Source organism: Oncorhynchus tshawytscha, linkage group LG07 (genome assembly GCF_018296145.1).
Source record: "Oncorhynchus tshawytscha isolate Ot180627B linkage group LG07, Otsh_v2.0, whole genome shotgun sequence".
Taxonomy (NCBI): Eukaryota; Metazoa; Chordata; class Actinopteri; order Salmoniformes; family Salmonidae; genus Oncorhynchus; species Oncorhynchus tshawytscha.
This window is the reverse complement of record NC_056435.1, coordinates 1,284,169-1,301,410: the sequence shown is the minus strand read 5'-3', so window position 1 is coordinate 1,301,410 and position 17,242 is coordinate 1,284,169. Positions and strand designations below refer to the sequence as shown.

Here is a 17,242-nt window from a genome sequence, read left to right as displayed (position 1 = left end):
CTTCCATTCCTTCCATTCCTCCCTCTTCCCCTTCCTCTTCATTCTCTCCTCTCTTTTTAGTCTTCCATTCCTGTCCACTCTCCCTCTTCCCCTTCCTCTTCATTCTCACTCCTGTCTCTTTTAGTCTTCCATTCCTCTTCATTCTCTCTCTTCCCCCTTCCTCTTCATTCTCTCTCTCTCTTTTTCCTCTTCATTCTCTCTCCACTCCTCCCTCTTCCCCTTCCTCTTCATTCTCTCTCCTGTCTCTTTTCTCTTCCATTCTCTCTCCCTCCTCCCTCTTCTTCCCCTTCCTCTTCATTCTCTCTCTCCCTTTCTTCATTCTTCTCATTCCTTCCTCTTCATTCTCTCTCTCCTTCCTCTTCATTCCTCTTCTCTTTTTATCTTCTTCTCTCTCCCCCTTCCTCTTCATTCTCTCTTCTCCCCTTTTTAGTCTTCATTCTCCACTCTCCCTCTTCCCCCTTCCTCTTCATTCTCTCTCCCCCTCTTTTTAGTCTTCCATTCCTGTCCACTCCTCCCTCTTCCCCTTCCTCTTCATTCTCTCTCTCCCCTTTTTCTCTTCCATTCCTGTCCATTCTCTCTTCCCCTTCCTCTTCATTCTCTCTCCTCTGTCTTTTTTATTCTTCCATTCCTTTTTAGTCCATTCTCCCTCTTCCCCCTTCCTCTTCATTCTCTCTCCTGTCTCTTTTTAGTCTTCCATTCCTGTCCATTCTCCCTCTTCCCCTTCCTCTTCATTCTCTCCTCTGTCTTTTTCATTCTTCCATTCCTCTCTCTCTCTCCTTCCCCTTCCTCTTCATTCTCTCTCTCTCCTTTTAGTCTTCATTCTGTCTCTCCTCCCTCTTCCCCTTCCTCTTCATTCTCTCCTCCCCTTTTTAGTCTTCCATTCCTGTCCACTCCTCCTCTTCCCCTTCCTCTTCATTCTCTCCTTCTCTTTTTCTCTTCCATTCCTCTCCATTCTCCCTCTTCCCCTTCCTCTTCATTCTCTCTCTCCCCTTTTAGTCTTCATTCTCTCTCCCCCCTTCCTCTTCCCCTTCTCTCTCTCATTCTTCCTCTTCATTTTCTCTTCCCCTTCCTCTTCATTCTCTCTCTCCCCCTTCCTCTTCATTCTCTCTCCCCACCTCTTCCTCTTCTCTCTTTAGTCTCCATTCTCTTCATTCTACTCCTCTCTCTTTTTAGTCCCCTTCCTCTTCTTCCCCTTCCTCTCCCCCTTCCTCTTCCTCTCTTTTTATCTTCCATTCATTCCACTCCTCCCTCTTCCCTTCCTCTTCATTCTCTCTCTGTCCCCTTCCTCTTCATTCTCTCTCTCCCTTCCTTCCTCTTCATTCTCTCTCCCCCTTCCTCTTTTTCTCTCTCCATTCCTTCCTCTTTATCCTCTTTCCTCTTCATTCTCTCTCTCCCCCTTCCTCTTCATTCTCTCTCCATTCCTCTTCATTCTCTCTCCCCCCTTCCTCTTCATTCTCTCTCTGTCCTTTTTAGTCTTCATTCTCTCTCCCCCTCCTCTCCTTCCCCCTTCCTCTTCATTCTCTCTCCTCTCTCTTTATTCTCTCTTCCATTCCTCTTCATTCTCTCTCTCTTCCCCTTCCTCTTCATTCTCTCTCTGTCTTTCTCTTCATTCTCTCCCTCCCTTCCTCTTTATTCTCTCTCCCCTTCCTCTTCATTCTCTCTCCCCCTTCCTCTTCATTCTCTCTCTCCCCCTTCCTCTTCATTCTCTCTCCCACCTTCCTCTTCATTCTCTCTCCCTCCTTCCTCTTCATTCTCTCTCTCCTTCCTCTTCATTCTCTCTCCCCCCTCTTCCTCTTTCCTCTTCATTCTCTCTCCCACCTTCCTCTTCATTCTCTCTCCCACCTTCCTCTTCATTCTCTCTCCCCCTTCCTCTTCATTCTCTCTCCTCCTCTTCATTCTCTCTCCCACCTTCCTCTTCATTCTCTCTCCCCCTTCCTCTTCATTCTCTCTCTCCCCCTTCCTCTTCATTCTCTCTCTCCCCCTTCCTCTTCATTCTCTCTCTCCCCCTCTTCCTCTTCCCATTCCTCTTCATTGTCTCTCTCTCTCCCCCCTTCCTCTTCATTCTCTCTCTCCCCTTCCTCTTCATTCTCTCTCTCCCCTTCCTCTTCATTCTCTCTCCCCCTTCCTCTTTATTCTCTCTCCCCCTTCCTCTTCTTCCTCTTCCTCTTCTCTCTCTCCCCCTTCCTCTTCATTCTCTCTCTTCCCCCTTCCTCTCTTCCCCTTCCTCTTCATTCTCTCTCCCCCCTTCCTCTTCATTCTCTCTCCCCCTCCTCTTCATTCTCTCTCCCCCTTCCTCTTCATTCTCTCTCTCCCCTTCCTCTTTTTATTCTCTCTCCCCCTTCCTCTTCATTCTCTCTCTCCCCTTCCTCTTCATTCTCTCTCTCCTTTTTAGTCTTCATTCTCTCTCCCCCTCCTCTCTTCCCTCTCTCTCCCCCTTCCTCTTCATTCTCTCCCTCTTCCCCTTCCTCTTCATTCTCTCTTCTCTCCCCCTTCCTCTTCATTCTCTCTCTCCCCCCTTCCTCTTCATTCTCTCTCTCCCCCTTCCTCTTCATTCTCTCTCTCCCCCTTCCTCTTCATTCTCTCTCCCCCTTCCTCTTTATTCTCTCTCCCCCTTCCTCTTCATTCTCTCTCCCCCTTCCTCTTCATTCTCTTCTCTCTCCCTTCCTCTTCATTCTCTCTCCCCCTTCCTCTTCATTCTCTCTCTCCCCTTCCTCTTCATTCTCTCTCCCCCTTCCTCTTCCTCTTCATTCTCTCATTCTCTCTCTCCTTTCCTCTTCATTCTCTCTCTCCCCCTTCCTCTTCATTCTCTCTCTCCCCCTTCCTCTTCATTCTCTCTCTCCCCCTTCCTCTTCATTCTCTCTCTCCCCCTGTCTCTTCATTCTCTCTCCCACCTTCCTCTTCATTCTCTCCTCTTCCCCTTCCTCTTCATTCTCTCTCCCCCTTCCTCTTCATTCTTCTCTCCCCCTTCCTCTTCATTCTCTCTCTCCCCCTTTCTTCATTCTCTCTCCCACCTTCCTCTTCATTCTCTCTCTCCCCCTTCCTCTTCATTCTCTCTCTCTCCCTTCCTCTTCATTCTCTCTCTCCCCCTTCCTCTTTTTCTCTCTCCCCCTTCCTCTTCATTCTCTCTCTCCCCCTTCCTCTTCATTCTCTCTCTCCCCCTTCCTCTTCATTCTCTCTCCCCCTTCCTCTTCATTCTCTCTCCCCCTTCCTCTTCATTCTCTCTCTCCCCTTCCTCTTCATTCTCTCTCTCCCCCTTCCTCTTCATTCTCTCTCTCCCCCTTCCTCTTCATTCTCTCTCTCCCCCTTCCTCTTCATTCTCTCTCTCCCCCTTCCTTTCCTCTCTTCCTCTTCTCTCTCCCCCTTCCTCTTCATTCTCTCTCTCCCCTTCCTCTTCATTCTCTCTCTCCCCTTCCTCTTCATTCTCTCTCTCCCCTTCCTCTTCATTCTCTCTCTCCCCCTTCCTCTTCATTCTCTCTCTCCCCTTCCTCTTCATTCTCTCTCTCCCCCCTTCCTCTTCATTCTCTCTCTCCCCCCTTCCTCTTCATTCTCTCTCCCCCCTTCCTCTTCATTCTCTCTCTCCCCCTTCCTCTTCATTCTCTCTCTCCCCTTCCTCTTCATTCTCTCTCTCCCCTTCCTCTTCATTCTCTCTCTCCCCCTTCCTCTTCATTCTCTCTCTCCCCCTTCCTCTTCATTCTCTCTCTTCCTCTTCATTCTCTCTCTCCCCCCTTCCTCTTCATTCTCTCTCTCCCCCTTCCTCTTCATTCTCTCTCTCCCCCTTCCTCTTCATTCTCTCTCTCCCCTTCCTCTTCATTCTCTCTCTCCCCCTTCCTCTTCATTCTCTCTCTCCCCTTCCTCTTCATTCTCTCTCTCCCCCCTTCCTCTTCATTCTTCTCTCCCCTTCCTCTTCATTCTCTCCTCCCCCTTCCTCTTCATTCTCTCTCTCCCCCTTCCTCTTCATTCTCTCTCTCCCCCTTCCTCTTCATTCTCTCTCTCCCCCTTCCTCTTCATTCTCTCTCTCCCCCTTCCTCTTCATTCTCTCTCTCCCCCTTCCTCTTCATTCTCTCTCTCCCCCTTCCTCTTCATTCTCTTCTCCCCCTTCCTCTTCATTCTCTCTCTCCCCTTCCTCTTCATTCTCTCTCTCCCCCTTCCTCTTCATTCTCTCTCTCCCCCTTCCTCTTCATTCTCTCTCTCCCCCTTCCTCTTCATTCTCTCTCTCCCCCTTCCTCTTCATTCTCTCTCTCCCCCTTCCTCTTCATTCTCTCTCCCCCCTTCCTCTTCATTCTCTCTCTCCCCCTTCCTCTTCATTCTCTCTCCTTCCTCTTCATTCTCTCTCTCCCCCTTCCTCTTCATTCTCTCTCTCCCCCTTCCTCTTCATTCTCTCTCTCCCCCTTCCTCTTCATTCTCTCTCTCCCCCTCTTCCCCTTCCTCTTCATTCTCTCTCTCCTTCCTCTTCATTCTCTCTCTCCCCCTTCCTCTTCATTCTCTCTCTCCCCCTTCCTCTTCATTCTCTCTCTCCCCCTTCCTCTTCATTCTCTCTCTCCCCCTTCCTCTTCATTCTCTCTCTCCCCCCTTCCTCTTCATTCTCTCTCTCCCCCTTCCTCTTCATTCTCTCTCTCCCCCTTCCTCTTCATTCTCTCTCTCCCCCCTTCCTCTTCATTCTCTCTCTCCCCTTCCTCTTCATTCTCTCTCTCCCCCTTCCTCTTCATTCTCTCTCTCCCCTTCCTCTTCATTCTCTCTCTCCCCCTTCCTCTTCATTCTCTCTTCCCCTTCCTCTTCTTCTCTCTCCCCTTCCTCTTCATTCTCTCTCTCCCCCTTCCTCTTCATTCTCTCTCTCCCCCTTCCTCTTCATTCTCTCTCTCCCCCTTCCTCTTCATTCTCTCTCCCCCTTCCTCTTCATTCTCTCTCTCCCCTTCCTCTTCATTCTCTCTCTCCCCCTTCCTCTTCATTCTCTCTCCCCCTTCCTCTTCATTCTCTCTCTCCCCCTTCCTCTTCATTCTCTCTCTCCCCTTCCTCTTCATTCTCTCTCTCCCCCTTCCTCTTCATTCTCTCTCTCCCCCTTCCTCTTCATTCTCTCTCTCCCCTTTCCTCTTCATTCTCTCTCTCCCCCTTCCTCTTCATTCTCTCTCTCCCCCTTCCTCTTCATTCTCTCTCTCCCCCTTCCTCTTCATTCTCTCTCTCCCCCTTCCCTTCATTCTTCTCTCCCCCTTCCTCTTCATTCTCTCTCTCCCCCTTCCTCTTCATTCTCTCTCTCCCCCTTCCTCTTCATTCTCTCTCTCCCCCTTCCTCTTCATTCTCTCTCTCCCCCTTCCTCTTCATTCTCTCTCTCCCCCTTCCTCTTCATTCTCTCTCTCCCCCTTCCTCTTCATTCTCTCTCTCCCCCTTCCTCTTTTTCTCTCTCCCCCTTCCTCTTCATTCTCTCTCCCCCCCTTCCTCTTCATTCTCTCTCTCCCCCTTCCTCTTCATTCTCTCTCTCCCCCTTCCTCTTCATTCTCTCTCTCCCCCTTCCTCTTCATTCTCTCTCTCCCCCTTCCTCTTTATTCTCTCTCCCCCCCCCTTCCTCTTCATTCTCTCTCCCCCCCTTCCTCTTCATTCTCTCTCTCCCCCTTCCTCTTCATTCTCTCTCTCCCCCTTCCTCTTCATTCTCTCTCTCCCCTTCCTCTTCATTCTCTCTCCCCCCTTCCTCTTCATTCTCTCTCTCCCCCTTCCTCTTCATTCTCTCTCTCCCCCTTCCTCTTCATTCTCTCTCCCCCCTTCCTCTTCATTCTCTCTCTCCCCTTCCTCTTCATTCTCTCTCCCACCTTCCTCTTCATTCTCTCTCTCCCCTTCCTCTTCATTCTCTCTCCCCCCTTCCTCTTCATTCTCTCTCTCCCCTTCCTCTTCATTCTCTCTCTCTCCCTTCCTCTTCATTCTCTCTCCCCCTTCCTCTTCATTCTCTCTCTCCCCTTCCTCTTCATTCTCTCTCCCCCCTTCCTCTTCATTCTCTCTCCCCCTTCCTCTTCATTCTCTCTCTCCCTTCCTCTTCATTCTCTCTCTCCCTTCCTCTTCATTCTCTCTCTCCCTTCCTCTTCATTCTCTCTCTCCCTTCCTCTTCATTCTCTCTCCCCCTTCCTCTTCATTCTCTCTCCCCCTTCCTCTTCATTCTCTCTCTCCCCTTCCTCTTCATTCTCTCTCTCCCCTTCCTCTTCATTCTCTCTCCCCTTCCTCTTCATTCTCTCTCCCCCTTCCTCTTCATTCTCTCTCTCCCCCTTCCTCTTCATTCTCTCTCTCCCCCTTCCTCTTCATTCTCTCTCTCTCCTTCCTCTTCATTCTCTCTCCCCTTCCTCTTCATTCTCTCCCCCCTCTTCATTCTCTCTCTCCCCCTTCCTCTTCATTCTCTCTCCCCCTTCCTCTTCATTCTCTCTCTCCCCTTCCTCTTCATTCTCTCTCTCCCCCTTCCTCTTCATTCTCTCTCTCCCCCTTCCTCTTCATTCTCTCTCTCCCCCCCTTCCTCTTCATTCTCTCTCTCCCCCTTCCTCTTCATTCTCTCTTCTCCCCCCTTCTCTTCTCTCTCCCCCCCTTCTTCTCTCTCATTTCCTCTTCATTCTCTCTCTCCCCCTTCCTCTTCATTCTCTCTCTCCCCCTTCCTCTTCATTCTCTCTCTCTCCCCCTTCCTCTTCATTCTCTCTCTCTCCCCTTCCTCTTCATTCTCTCTCTCCCCCCTTCCTCTTCATTCTCTCTCTCCCCCCTTCCTCTTCATTCTCTCTCTCCCCCTTCCTCTTCATTCTCTCTCTCTCCCCCTTCCTCTTCATTCTCTCTCTCTCCCCCTTCCTCTTCATTCTCTCTCTCCCCTTCCTCTTCATTCTCTCTCTCCCCCTTCCTCTTCATTCTCTCTCCCCCCTTCCTCTTCATTCTCTCTCTCCTTTTTTTTCTTCTTTCTTGTCTTTTAGTCACTACATGAGACAGATCTTGGAGGCGCTGCGGTATTGCCATGACAACAACGTGATTCACCGTGACGTGAAGGTAAGCTCCCCTACCCCAGATCTCCAGTCCCACTTCCCCCTTATTTAAAACAGCACTGTTGTCAATGGCATCTATTGATTTCAAACAGAATGAAGTAACCTTTGGCTATCCACCGTCTGTCTCCTCGTATTGAGTGTATATCGACTAACCCAACGATAACTGACCCATCAGCTTAGCCCATTGGGTTGTAGTAGTAGTAGGCTAACTAGTAATGAAGGTGAGTTAAGCTGGGGCTGGATTAGTGTTTAGTGTAAGGAGAAACCCTGCTGAAACCCTGTTTGACAGGCCAGACAGCACGGCTTCAGTGATTACTATAGGATTACCTCCCTAACATACAGTAGGCCACAATGCCAGACCAGATGGGGCGAGCCCTGCCCACAAACAGACACATTTGGTGACTCCCAGAGGGGATAAGGGGAGCTTTTGCGTGTGTGTTAATACCAATGTCAGTAAGTCAGTCTGTTTGTGTGTTTACACAAAGTTACACCTTCCCCCTGTGTTGAGTGTATGTAGTGTTTAATGAAAGATGTGTTTTTGTTTGTTGTTGTGTGTGTGTTTGTCTGTTTGAATACTTGTGATTTGGGTTGTAAGAAGTGTGTGTGTGTGTGTGTGTGTGTGTGTGTGTGTCATGGTGCAGGTGTGTAGTAGACTGCTGTAGTGGTAGTACCTAATACCACCAGTAGAGGGGACTATGTGATGCTTATCAGCCATTCAGTTTTCACACCAAGGCGACATATATACATGTGAGCTTAAATCGTATATATTTATTTGCTTTGTACAGTGTTATATCAGATATGATTGTGTCACATACTATTGACAATATTAGTTAACAGACAGACACAGGCATTTACACTACCATTCAAAAGTTTGGGGTCCCTTAGAAATGTCCTTGTTTTTAAAGAAAAGCTATTTTTTTTGTCCATTTAAAATAACATCAAATTGATCAGAAATACCGTGTAGACATTATTAATGTTGTAAATGACTATTGTATCTGGAAACTGCTGATTTAAAAAAGAAAGGAATATCTACATAGGCGTACAGAGTCCCATTATTAGCAACCAGCACTCCTGTGTTCCACTTTATATAATGTTTACATACCCTACATTACTCTTCTCACATGTAGATGTTAGATATAGCTGCACAGTCGGAACTAGAAGCACAAGCATTTCGCTACACTCGCATTAACATCTGCTAACCATGTGTATGTGACCAATAAATATTGATTTGATGGCACGTTGTGTTAGCTAATCCAAGTTTATCATTTTAAAAGTCTAATTGATGATTTAGAAAACCCTTTTGAAAGGGTTGCACAATTGAGCAAGAGGACAAGTGTCTAGTTTGACAAACAGACGCCTCACAAGTCCTCAACTGGCAGCTTCATTAAATAGTACCTGCAAAACACCAGTCTCAACATCAACAGTGAAGAGGCGACTCCTTGATGCTGACCTTCTAGGCAGAGTTCCTCTGTCCAGAGTTCCTCTATCTAGTTGAGACCGGTGTTTTGCGTTGACTGGTGTTTTGCGTTGACTGGTGTTTTGCGTTGACTGGTGTTTTGCGTTGACTGGTGTTTTGCGTTGACTGGTGTTTTGCGTTGACTGGGGTTTTGCGTTGAGACTGGGGTTTTGCGTTGAGACTGGGGTTTTGCGTTGAGACTGGGGTTTTGCTTTGACTGTTTTTTTGCGTTGAGACTGGGGTTTCGCGTTGAGACTGGGGTTTCGCGTTGAGACTGGGGTTTCGCGTTGAGACTGGGGTTTCGCGTTGAGACTGGGGTTTCGCGTTGAGACTGGGGTTTCGCGTTGAGACTGGGGTTTTGCGTTGACTGTTTTTTTGCGTTGAGACTGGTGTTTCGCGTTGAGACTGGTGTTTCGCGTTGAGACTGGTGTTTCGCGTTGAGACTGGTGTTTCGCGTTGAGACTGGTGTTTCGCGTTGAGACTGGTGTTTCGCGTTGAGACTGGGGTTTCACGTTGAGACTGGGGTTTCGCTGATAATGGGCCTCTGTACGCCTATGTAGATATTCCATAAAAATCTGCTGTTTCCAGCTACAATAGTCATTTACAACATTAACAATGTTTACACTGTATTTCTGATCAATTTGATGTTATTTTAATGGACCAAAAAATGTGCTTTTCTTTCGAGAACAAGGACATTTCTAAGTGACCCTGAACTTTTGAACGGTAGTGTATATCACTTTGATTCAGGACATCTGGTCAGGTCCATTCTTGGAAACTGAGTCTAGTTCAAGACATTGGCCCTTGTCACATGCATCAGTTGTTGAGTACATGGTATACATTATAATGTAAATAGAGCTAAAGTCCATGAAGTTAAACAAATGAGGTCTGTAAATTCACTGCTTTGCCACTATGGCTGTGCCAGGGTGGAGGGTGGGGCTAATCAGACAGAGGCTGGTCCTGGGCTCATGGGAGGGGTTAATGACGGTGTTGGGGGAGGTGACGGACAGAGAGGTCCGTCTGAACTCTAATACCGAGCTGTTGGAGGTCCCGTCGTTAAGGAAGTGGAGCCGGTTGCCGAGGCTCTGTCCAAGGGCTTTCACGGCGGCCTTGCGCACCGAGCCCGACAACAGGAAGTACATCACAGGGTCCAGGACGGCGTTGAAGGCGGAGAACAACAACATGACCTCATTGGTCCTGTCCACCAGGCGCAAGTATTCGCAGGATGGGGATTGGCTGAGCTGGGAGAGGATGTAGAATGGGCGGAAGGCATGGTAGGGCCCGAAGCAGACGGTGAACAGGAAGAGCACGAAGAAGGACTTCCTGGCGGCGCTACCGTAGCGGTGGGCATTGGGGAGGTCAGGTTTATCCCTGGACACTTTGAGGAGGCGCATGGCTATCTTCCCATAGGAGACCACCAGCAGGCAGAACACCCCCCAGAACAGCAGCACCAGAGCCATGTTGAAGTAAGCCTTCCCCTTCGCCCCACGCCGCTGCTTATACTGGAAACACTTCCCAGGTTCCTCGTTTCCCTCCGACATGGCGATCATGGGCACGGCCGCCGCCAGGGACAGCCCCCAGAGCGCCCTGCACGCCACCCAACTCCATCCTCCACCTCTCAGCCTCCTGGCCAGGCCCCTCCCCGCTCCGCCCCGCCCCTTCAGCTTCACATACCTATCCAGACTAATGAACCCCAGCAGAGTGATACTGATGTACATGTTCATGTAGAACAGGTTGCCCACCACTTTACAGACCAGGGGGCTGAGGACCCAGCGGTTGCCGTTAGCATGGTAGAGGACTCTGAAGGGAAGGCAGACCAGGAGCACCAGGTCAGCTATGGCCACGTTGATGAGGAACACCCGGACAGAGTTCCTCCTGGAGTGGAGGAAGACGAAGACCCACAGGGCCAGGAGATTACCTACCAGACCCAGGAGGAAGAAGATGGAGTAGAAGAAGACCAGGGGGAGGCGCAGGGCACCGTCATCTAGATTACATAGGGTCTGGTTTGGAGAGGAGGAGGACAGGGGTAAAGAGGTGTTGGGAGAGGAGGGAAGAGTGGTCATTGTGTTGAAGCTGGGGTGTCTTTAGGCCCAGCAGATCTTCAGTGCTGTGGGAGATAGAGGGAGGGAGAGGCGGGGGGTGGAGAGATGTTTTTTATTGATAAGGATGAAAAACGGAGAGAGATGTCAATGCATTAACAAAAAAGTGGGCTGTTAACAGGAAAGGACTTTGGCAGTTTTCATTGAAAAAACACTGTAAAAGCACTCAAAGAACGAATCTATTTTTAAATGTCACCACATTTACCACTTCCTTTTTACAATGTTGTATTTCAAGTAACTCTCCTGTAGCAGGAAAATAACTAATGAAAAATCAACCACTACTTTAAGTGCAATTATTGTGTTGTACCTATGACCTATCTTGGATTCACCACCTAGTAAAGAACATGGTCTGCCTTTAGGTTTTCACAGATTCACACACACAGGTTCACTGATGTCTTTATTAAGACAGGATCTCACTCACCATCCAGATTCCCTCCATGTCAGAGACTCTGCAGCTGTAGTTTGACTGTCCACTGTCCAGAATGTGTGTGTCGTTACATATCCTTTAAGCCCCTGGTCCTACTGTCCCTTGGTTGTCAGGTTCAGTGGGATGGTGTTGGGACTTCTCTGGTTACTCTCCTACACACTTTTTTCTTTCTTTGTCTCTTTTGCTCAAAAGTATGAGTCTGTTACTCTGAGCTCTCCTCCCTTCCTTCACTCTCTCGCTCTCTTTCCTCCTCTCTCTGGTCCTCTCTCTCTGTGCCTCGAGATGTTCTTCTCTCACGCCTCCCCCAACCACCTCCCCCAACCACTCCTTGTCAGCTGTTAGCAGCCGTCAGAACCCTCAGACCACAGACCCCATCCTCCCCCTTCAGTGTGAAGTGCAGAGTAGGGCAGGAAACCAGCGCTGTGAGACCACCACACCCTGACTGTCACGTACTCCCAACGCTGTGAGACCACACCCTGACTGTCACGTACTCCCAACGCTGTGAGACCACATACCCTGACTGTCACGTACTCTAGCGCTGTGAGACCACATACCCTGACTGTCACGTACTCCCAACGCTGTGAGACCACATACCCTGACTGTCACGTACTCTAGCGCTGTGAGACCACATACCCTGACTGTCACGTACTCCCAACGCTGTGAGACCACATATCCTGACTGTCACGTACTCCCAACGCTGTGAGACCACATACCCTGACTGTCACGTACTCCCAACGCTGTGAGACCACATACCCTGACTGTCACGTACTCCCAACGCTGTGAGACCACATATCCTGACTGTCACGTACTCCCAACGCTGTGAGACCACATATCCTGACTGTCACGTACTCCCAACGCTGTGAGACCACATACCCTGACTGTCACGTACTCCCAACGCTGTGAGACCACATACCCTGACTGTCACGTACTCCAATGCTGTGAGACCACATACCCTGACTGTCACGTACCTCAACGCTGTGAGACCACATACCCTGACTGTCACGTACCTCAACGCTGTGAGACCACATACCCTGACTGTCACGTACTCCCAACGCTGTGAGACCACATACCCTGACTGTCACGTACTCCCAACGCTGTGAGACCACATACCCTGACTGTCACGTACTCCCAATGCTGTGAGACCACATACCCTGACTGTCACGTACTCTAGTGCTGTGAGACCACATACCCTGACTGTCACGTACACCAGCGCTGTGAGACCACATACCCTGACTGTCACGTACCTCAACGCTGTGAGACCACATACCCTGACTGTCACGTACCTCAACGCTGTGAGACCACATACCCTGATTGTCACGTACTCCCAACGCTGTGAGACCACATACCCTGACTGTCACGTACCTCAACGCTGTGAGACCACATACCCTGACTGTCACGTACTCCCAACGCTGTGAGACCACATACCCTGACTGTCACGTACACCAGCGCTGTGAGACCACATAACCTGACTGTCACGTACGCCAGCGCTGTTAGACCACATACCCTGACTGTCACGTACTCCAGCGCTGCGCTCTGCTCCTCATCCTCCACCTCTTCTTCTCTCCATGTTCTCCTTTCTCCTCTCTTCCTCCTTTCTCTGGTGTTCTCTCTATCTGTCCAGTGTTGTCATCCTCCTTTCTCCTCTCTTCCTCCTTTCTCTGGTGTTCTCTCTATCTGTCCAGTGTCGTCGTCCTCCTTTCTCCTCTCCTCCTCCTTTCTCTGGTGTTCTCTCTATCTGTCCAGTGTTGTCATCCTCCTTTCTCCTCTCCTCCTCCTTTCTCTGGTGTTCTCTCTATCTGTCCAGTGTTGTCATCCTCCTTTCTCCTCTCCTCCTCCTTTCTCTGGTGTTCTCTCTATCTGTCCAGTGTTGTCATCCTCCTTTCTCCTCTCCTCCTCCTTTCTCTGGTGTTCTCTCTATCTGTCCAGTGTTGTCATCCTCCTGTCTTCTCTCTCCTCCTTTCTCTGGTGTTCTCTCTATCTGTCCAGTGTCGTCATCCTCCTTTCTCCTCTCCTCCTCCTTTCTCTGGTGTTCTCTCTATCTGTCCAGTGTTGTCATCCTCCTTTCTCCTCTCCTCCTCCTTTCTCTGGTGTTCTCTCTATCTGTCCAGTGTCGTCATCCTCCTTTCTCCTCTCCTCCTCCTTTCTCTGGTGTTCTCTCTATCTGTCCAGTGTCGTCATCCTCCTTTCTCCTCTCCTCCTCCTTTCTCTGGTGTTCTCTCTATCTGTCCAGTGTTGTCATCCTCCTTTCTCCTCTCCTCCTCCTTTCTCTGGTGTTCTCTCTATCTGTCCAGTGTCGTCATCCTCCTTTCTCCTCTCCTCCTCCTTTCTCTGGTGTTCTCTCTATCTGTCCAGTGTCGTCATCCTCCTTTCTCCTCTCCTCCTCCTTTCTCTGGTGTTCTCTCTATCTGTCCAGTGTCGTCCTCCTTTCTCCTCTCCTCCTCCTTTCTCTGGTGTTCTCTCTATCTGTCCAGTGTTGTCATCCTCCTTTCTCCTCTCCTCCTCCTTTCTCTGGTGTTCTCTCTATCTGTCCAGTGTTGTCATCCTCCTTTCTCCTCTCCTCCTCCTTTCTCTGGTGTTCTCTCTATCTGTCCAGTGTTGTCATCCTCCTTTCTCCTCTCCTCTTCAATATCAGTTGGAGTGTTTCTGCAGTAAAGCCGGTAGCCCTCTGCCTTTGTCCCGTCTAGGAACCCTTTAGGTCCATCACTACCAAGGTTTTACTACAATAGGATGGTACAAAATTGAGCACTTTTTTTATGAAGCTTGAACCCAATCCCTCCATCTCTCTCTGTGTCTCTCTCTGTGTCTCTCTATCTCTCTCTCTCTCTCTCTGTGTCCCTGTCTTGTAGCCTCACTGTGTCCTGCTGGCCTCTAAGGAGAACTCAGCTCCTGTCAAGCTGGGGGGGTTTGGAGTGGCCATACAACTAGGAGAATCAGGCCTGGTGGCAGGAGGTACTCTATATTCACTTTGGGACTGTGTATTTGTCATTCTCTCCTCTCGTATCTGTGTGTAAACCCACACTTGAACCCCCCATTCCTCCCCAGGTCGAGTAGGCACGCCCCACTTCATGGCCCCAGAGGTGGTGAAGAGAGAGCCATATGGGAAGCCTGTCGACGTGTGGGGCTGTGGAGTCATCCTGTTCATTCTACTGTCTGGCTGCCTGCCCTTCTACGGTACCAAGGAACGCCTGTTTGAGGCTATCATTAAGGGGAAATATAAGGTAGTAGTTGATTTTCCAAAACTGCCCTCTAACACACACACACACCCCAACCAACCAACCAACCAACCGTCATTGCACGTGGTTAACAACCACAAGCTATGGCTTGGAAAGTTGCCTCAGCTGCATTTCCATCAAGGCCTTATTGAGGCCCATACAGAGCATTCAGAATGTACCATGTAGAACAGTTCTCATTCTGTCTTCTGGGCCTGGTGGGGGTTACATGGCAACCTTCCTTCTATATCTATAGCTAGGTTAAAAAGCTCCAGGTATATACTGTGCCCAAGGTGATAAACGTATCTGGCATTCCCTCGGTTGCTGCAGCCCTACATCCATCTGAGAGCGTGTGTGTGTGTGTGACCCTCCCCTCTAGATGAACCCACGCCAGTGGAGTCACATCTCAGAGAGCGCCAAGGACCTGGTGCGTCGCATGCTGATGCTGGACCCCGCAGAGAGGATCACTGTCTACGAAGCCCTCAACCACCCCTGGCTTAAGGTGGGAACAAAACATGCAGACACACTGATACACACACACATTCACATGCATGCACACACACACTAAAATCCCTGTCTGCAAGATGCTGAATATGCAGACACACACTTAACCCCAACTGTAACACATGATTATAACCAGATGTGAAACTAACACTGGGTTAGTTGTGGTTTCCTCATAACTTCCTCCCTGTCAGGAGACGGCGCCCTGCATCAGCTACTTTCACAACCCAGAGAATACACTCCACTTTATTGAATGGAACCTGTGTTGTAGTGTTTTGCCTTTATTAGTGTGGTATTCACCTGTCTGTGAGGGACAAGTATTCACCTGTCTGTGAGGGACGGGACAGGTATTCACCTGTCTGTGTGGGACAAGTATTCACCTGTCTGTGAGAAACAAGTATTCACCTGTCTGTGAGGGACAAGTATTCACCTGTCTGTGAGAAACAAGTATTCACCTGTCTGTGAGAAACAAGTATTCACCTGTCTGTGAGAAACAAGTATTCACCTGTCTGTGAGGGACAGGTATTCACCTGTCTGTGAGGGACGGGACAGGTATTCACCTCTCTGTGTGGGACAGGTATTCACCTGTCTGTGAGGGACAGGTATTCACCTGTCTGTGAGGGACGGGACAGGTATTCACCTCTCTGTGTGGGACAGGTATTCACCTGTCTGTGTGGGACAGGTATTCACCTGTCTGTGAGGGACAGGTATTCACCTCTCTGTGTGTTCTCCCTCCAGGAGAGGGACAGGTATTCACCTCTCTGTGTGTTCTCCCTCCAGGAGAGGGACAGGTATTCACCGGTCTGTGAGGGACAGGTATTCAACTCTCTGTGTGTTCTCCCTCCAGGAGAGGGACAGGTATTCACCGGTCTGTGAGGGACAGGTATTCACCTCTCTGTGTGTTCTCCCTCCAGGAGAGGGGCCGGTATTTACCTCTCTGTGTGTTCTCCCTCCAGGAGAGGGACAGGTATTCACCTCTCTGTGTGTTCTCCCTCCAGGAGAGGGACAGGTATTCACCGGTCTGTGAGGGACAGGTATTCACCTCAATGTGTGTTCTCCCTCCAGGAGAGGGACAGGTATTCACCTCAATGTGTGTTCTCCCTCCAGGAGAGGGACAGGTATTCACCTCTCTGTGTGTTCTCCCTCCAGGAGAGGGACAGGTATTTATCTCTCTGTGTGTTCTCCCTCCAGGAGAGGGACAGGTATTCACCTCTCTGTGTGTTCTCCCTCCAGGAGAGGGACAGGTATTCACCTCAATGTGTGTTCTCCCTCCAGGAGAGGGACAGGTATTCACCTCTCTGTGCGTTCTCCCTCCAGGAGAGGGACAGGTATTTACCTCTCTGTGTGTTCTCCCTCCAGGAGAGGGACAGGTATTCACCTCTCTGTGTGTTCTCCCTCCAGGAGAGGGACAGGTATTCACCTCTCTGTGTGTTCTCCCTCCAGGAGAGGGACAGGTATTCACCTCTCTGTGTGTTCTCCCTCCAGGAGAGGGACAGGTATTTACCTCTCTGTGTGTTCTCCCTCCAGGAGAGGGACAGGTATTCACCGGTCTGTGAGGGACAGGTATTCAACTCTCTGTGTGTTCTCCCTCCAGGAGAGGGACAGGTATTCACCGGTCTGTGAGGGACAGGTATTCACCTCTCTGTGTGTTCTCCCTCCAGGAGAGGGACCGGTATTTACCTCTCTGTGTGTTCTCCCTCCAGGAGAGGGACAGGTATTCACCTCTCTGTGTGTTCTCCCTCCAGGAGAGGGACAGGTATTCACCGGTCTGTGAGGGACAGGTATTCACCTCAATGTGTGTTCTCCCTCCAGGAGAGGGACAGGTATTCACCTCAATGTGTGTTCTCCCTCCAGGAGAGGGACAGGTATTCACCTCTCTGTGTGTTCTCCCTCCAGGAGAGGGACAGGTATTTACCTCTCTGTGTGTTCTCCCTCCAGGAGAGGGACAGGTATTCACCTCTCTGTGTGTTCTCCCTCCAGGAGAGGGACAGGTATTCACCTCAATGTGTGTTCTCCCTCCAGGAGAGGGACAGGTATTCACCTCTCTGTGCGTTCTCCCTCCAGGAGAGGGACAGGTATTTACCTCTCTGTGTGTTCTCCCTCCAGGAGAGGGACAGGTATTCACCTCTCTGTGTGTTCTCCCTCCAGGAGAGGGACAGGTATTCACCTCTCTGTGTGTTCTCCCTCCAGGAGAGGGACAGGTATTCACCTCTCTGTGTGTTCTCCCTCCAGGAGAGGGACAGGTATTTACCTCTCTGTGTGTTCTCCCTCCAGGAGAGGGACAGGTATTCATCTCTCTGTGTGTTCTCCCTCCAGGAGAGGGACAGGTATGCCTACAAGATCCACCTGCCAGAGACGGTGGAGCAGCTGAGGAAGTTTAATGCAAGGAGGAAGCTCAAGGTACACACACACACACCATTGATGCTCTTCAATCAATCAGTCAATACATTCCTGTTCCTTGTGTTGTTTCATAGGGGGCAGTGTTGGCTGCTGTCTCCAGCCACAAGTTTAACTCCTTCTACGGAGACCCACCAGAGGAGATGCCAGACTTCTCTGAA

The 17,242-nt window shown here is 49.9% G+C and overlaps 2 protein-coding genes across 20 annotated transcripts in view; one reads left to right on the top strand and one right to left on the bottom strand.

Annotated features, from left to right (window-relative positions):
• LOC112242541 (peripheral plasma membrane protein CASK-like) overlaps positions 1-17,242 on the top strand; it is a 68,730-nt gene that overhangs the window by 31,966 nt on the left and 19,522 nt on the right. For 12 of the 19 annotated variants that reach the window (XM_042323774.1, XM_042323768.1, XM_042323762.1 and 9 more), the window contains exons 5-10: positions 6,927-6,999; positions 13,821-13,923; positions 14,017-14,195; positions 14,563-14,685; positions 17,001-17,084; positions 17,159-17,242. The exon at positions 17,159-17,242 is cut by the window's right edge and continues 16 nt beyond it. In XM_042323774.1, the coding sequence (XP_042179708.1) occupies positions 6,927-6,999; positions 13,821-13,923; positions 14,017-14,195; positions 14,563-14,685; positions 17,001-17,084; positions 17,159-17,242 (646 nt within the window). The remainder of the gene's footprint in view (positions 1-6,926; positions 7,000-13,820; positions 13,924-14,016; positions 14,196-14,562; positions 14,686-17,000; positions 17,085-17,158) is intronic. The other 7 variants (XM_042323759.1, XM_042323776.1, XM_042323770.1 and 4 more) reach the window with 1 other exon arrangement.
• LOC112238011 (probable G-protein coupled receptor 34) lies at positions 9,100-11,275 on the bottom strand. The gene is made up of 2 exons (XM_042323779.1): positions 10,969-11,275; positions 9,100-10,555 (listed from the first exon to the last, which is right to left on the bottom strand). Exon 2 carries the CDS (start codon positions 10,509-10,511, stop codon positions 9,345-9,347), a length of 1,167 nt encoding a protein of 388 aa, XP_042179713.1. The 5' UTR covers positions 10,512-10,555; positions 10,969-11,275; the 3' UTR covers positions 9,100-9,344.

What these genes read in the sequence shown, in the direction of transcription:
- LOC112238011 (XM_042323779.1), bottom strand. Translation starts at nt 10,511, where the DNA reads ATGACCACTCTTCCCTCCTCTCCCAACACCTCTTTACCCCTGTCCTCC.